Source organism: Daldinia childiae, assembly GCF_008694065.1.
Source record: "Daldinia childiae strain JS-1345 chromosome Unknown Scaffold61, whole genome shotgun sequence".
In the NCBI taxonomy this organism is placed as follows: domain Eukaryota; kingdom Fungi; phylum Ascomycota; class Sordariomycetes; order Xylariales; family Hypoxylaceae; genus Daldinia; species Daldinia childiae.
The window spans coordinates 3053-6205 of NW_022984702.1; the positions used below are offsets into that span (position 1 = coordinate 3053).

The 3153-nt window shown below is 49.7% G+C and overlaps 1 protein-coding gene across 1 annotated transcript; it reads left to right on the plus strand.

Moving 5' to 3' along the window:
* Positions 1–530: 530 nt before the first annotated feature.
* GL218_09620 (retrotransposon gag protein) lies at positions 531–1679 on the plus strand (the record flags this gene model as incomplete). Its single annotated transcript, XM_033586453.1, has 1 exon — positions 531–1679. One exon carries the CDS (start codon positions 531–533, stop codon positions 1677–1679), a length of 1149 nt encoding a protein of 382 aa, XP_033433756.1.
* Between the last annotated feature and the right edge of the window lie 1474 nt (positions 1680–3153).

A 3153-nucleotide genomic window follows, 5' to 3' on the forward strand; every position in this document is an offset into this window, starting at 1 on the left:
GTCAAAAGAAAGGGAGTAAGACGAGACCATATGTAAGGGAACGGCCCCACTTTAGGACTTAGATAGCTCGAGTCAGAGCTTCCGAAGGAAGCTCTTACTCTCCTTGTGAACAATCGCTTCATCCAAGTCGCATTCGACCTTGCTCGTGCCCTTGTACCGTCACATATTGTTCACCTGTACCTCGATATGGTAGATCACTGTCCTCGACGTGAATATCGCCAATTCCGTCATCCCAAAGCCTCACCCCACCGAACGCAGAGTTTTTCACCCCTTTTCCTACCAAACCAACGAACCAAACAAATGAAACCAAATGACCCAAACCTAGCGAATTCAAACTGAAGAAGAGATATCAACGAACCAAACTAACGAAACGAAATCAACGAAACGAAATCAACGAAACGAAATCAACGAACCCAACGAACCCAAACTAACGAGAGAAGTCAACCAAGCCAACCAAACCAACCAACGAAAACTTAAGGAAACCGTGTTACTGCATCCACACCACAACCGACGCTCAACCAGTAATAACCATGAATGGCGCTAATCCCACGCCGATCGATCGAGTACCTCCCTGTCCACTCCTCAACGCTAGTAACACAGAAGAAGCGTTCCGAAATGCCTTTGCAACCAACCCAACCGGTCTTATGAAAGAGGTCTTCCTTGTATGCAACGCCGCATATAGCATGGAAAGAGTGATCGAATCCCTACGCGCCTCGGCCGCAGAAACGATTACGGAAATGGAGGACCTTCAAACCCGACTGGAAAACACTCTCATCACTAAGAGCGATGGAGACGCAACGATCACCCGCCTGATGGCAGAAAATGAAGCATACCTAAAAGTCATACAATCACGAGGCGTTCCACACCGCACACCAGAACATCCCGATCCTGAACCATTCACTGGCGAAGACCCCTCTCTCCTGCAGAATTTCCTCCAACAACTTGACTTAAAGCTCGAAATGAACAAAGATTGGTGGACTTCGGAGCGTCAACGTATGGGATACGTAGTCTCATGCCTCAAAGGTAAAGCTCATGACCAAGTCCGGTACAACATTAAAGACGGGGTAGTCCTATTTGATGACGTCGACGCAATAAAAGAAGTCCTTAAATCAGCCTTTGGAGACATTGACGCCAAAGCCACGGCCCAACGCAAAATCTTCGACATGAAACAAGGCCATAGACCTCTCACGACATTTCTCCCCGAATGGTACGCTGTCGCCAAACTCACCGGCTGGGATAGCGCGGCCCTCATTGCCCATCTCCGACGCGGTCTTCACGAAAATATCACTTGGAGACTCTCCCTCACCAAGAGCAAAGATATGCCCACCGAACTCACCCAGTTTATGGATCTCGTCCGCACCTGCGATAATGAGTGTCGTCAAGTCAATGCCAACTACTTTAAGAAGGGCACGAGCAACTCCCCTGCCAACCAACCCGCGGGTTTGCAGCCCACCAGCGCACCACAATTACCAGCCGCTAACGGCGCGGACGCCATGGATCTGAGCGCCACCACCTGGGGACCGGAAGATGTCACCTCTGGCCGCAGACCTCAAAATGATGCAGAGAGAGCAGCACGCAAAGCCTACTGCACCGCCCATGGGCTCTGTCATTGGTGCAACTCGGACAAACATCGCTCCCTCAATTGCGATACCGCACCATGGAACAAGGGAAAAGCGTAGTCTCCGGCGGAAGTCGCCGCAGGAGACGAAAGAAAAAGACGGACCTACAACTCTCTTCCCTGGACTCCAACGAATCTCATTTAGTCTTACCATGTACTCTGACGGAAGACAATAATGCAAGTATGGTAAAGGCCAATTCTATGCTTGACTCTGGCGCCACTGGAAAGGGATTTATAGACGAGTCTTTTGCGCACCACAACAAATTCACTTTTCACAAACTACGAAACCGTCGCCGGCTGAATGTAGTCGATGGAAGACCCTCCTCGGCAGGCGACATCACTCACGTAGTAAAACTCAACATGGAAATCAAAGGACATGAAGAAAAAATGTTATTTTACGTAACGAAGCTTGGGAAGTACGACATCATTCTGGGAAAACCCTGGCTGAGAGACCACAACCCAAACATCAACTGGATCACCAATACAGTTACTTTCAACTCTGACCACTGCCGCAAATATTGCATGGAGAAGGGATACTATCAACTGACGGTTTCCGGAACTCCCTCTTTGCAACCTCCAACAACCACGGCTATAACTCCACGCCCATCAATGCCCCGAAGAGTCGGTGCAGCCGCATTCCACACACTGGCCCAAAAGCGCAACGTCGATGTTTTCTCACTGTCGCTGTATGAGATTGATAAGAGACTGGCTGAACTTGGCGTTATTACAGAAGCCTCCACGTTTGTAGAACCTAAAGCAGCACGATATGACGCTGCACTTACGGATATGCAAAAGATGAACCAACAACTCCAGGCCCATAACAGAATCACACCCTCTGACGCCGGAGACCAACAGACCCAAGAAGTCCGAGCCTCCCAGAGACTAGCAGCCGAGATGTACCTTTCGGGAGCTTCACTCGCGGATATTCACAAAGCTCTCGAGCCTAAGGCTTTTATTGACTCTGCAACAATAGTACCTAAACACTATCACGAATACCTGAAAGTATTCGATCAAGCAGAGGCAGACAAACTTCCCCCCCACCGAGACTGCGACCACGAAATCAAACTCCAACCTGGTACAACCCCACCCCATGGACCTCTGTACGGGATGTCCGAAGACGAACTCCTTGTTCTCCGGAAATTTCTTCAGGAAAACCTCGACAAGGGTTTCATACGTGCCAGCACATCACCAGCAGCCTCCCCAGTGTTGTTCGCAAAGAAACCAGGAGGTGGCCTTCGCTTCTGTGTCGACTACCGAGCACTCAATGCCATAACCATCAAGAACCGATATCCTCTGCCACTAATTCAGGAGACCCTTTCACAGCTAAGCCAAGCCAAGTACTTCACCAAACTTGATGTTGTTGCAGCGTTTAATCGGATACGCATAAAGGAGGGCCAAGAGTGGATGACGGCGTTCAACACAAGATATGGTCTCTTCGAGAGCTTGGTAATGCCTTTCGGACTATCAAACGCCCCAGCTACCTTCCAAGCCCGCATCAACGAAGTTCTGCGCCCATTCCTGGATAGATTTTGCAC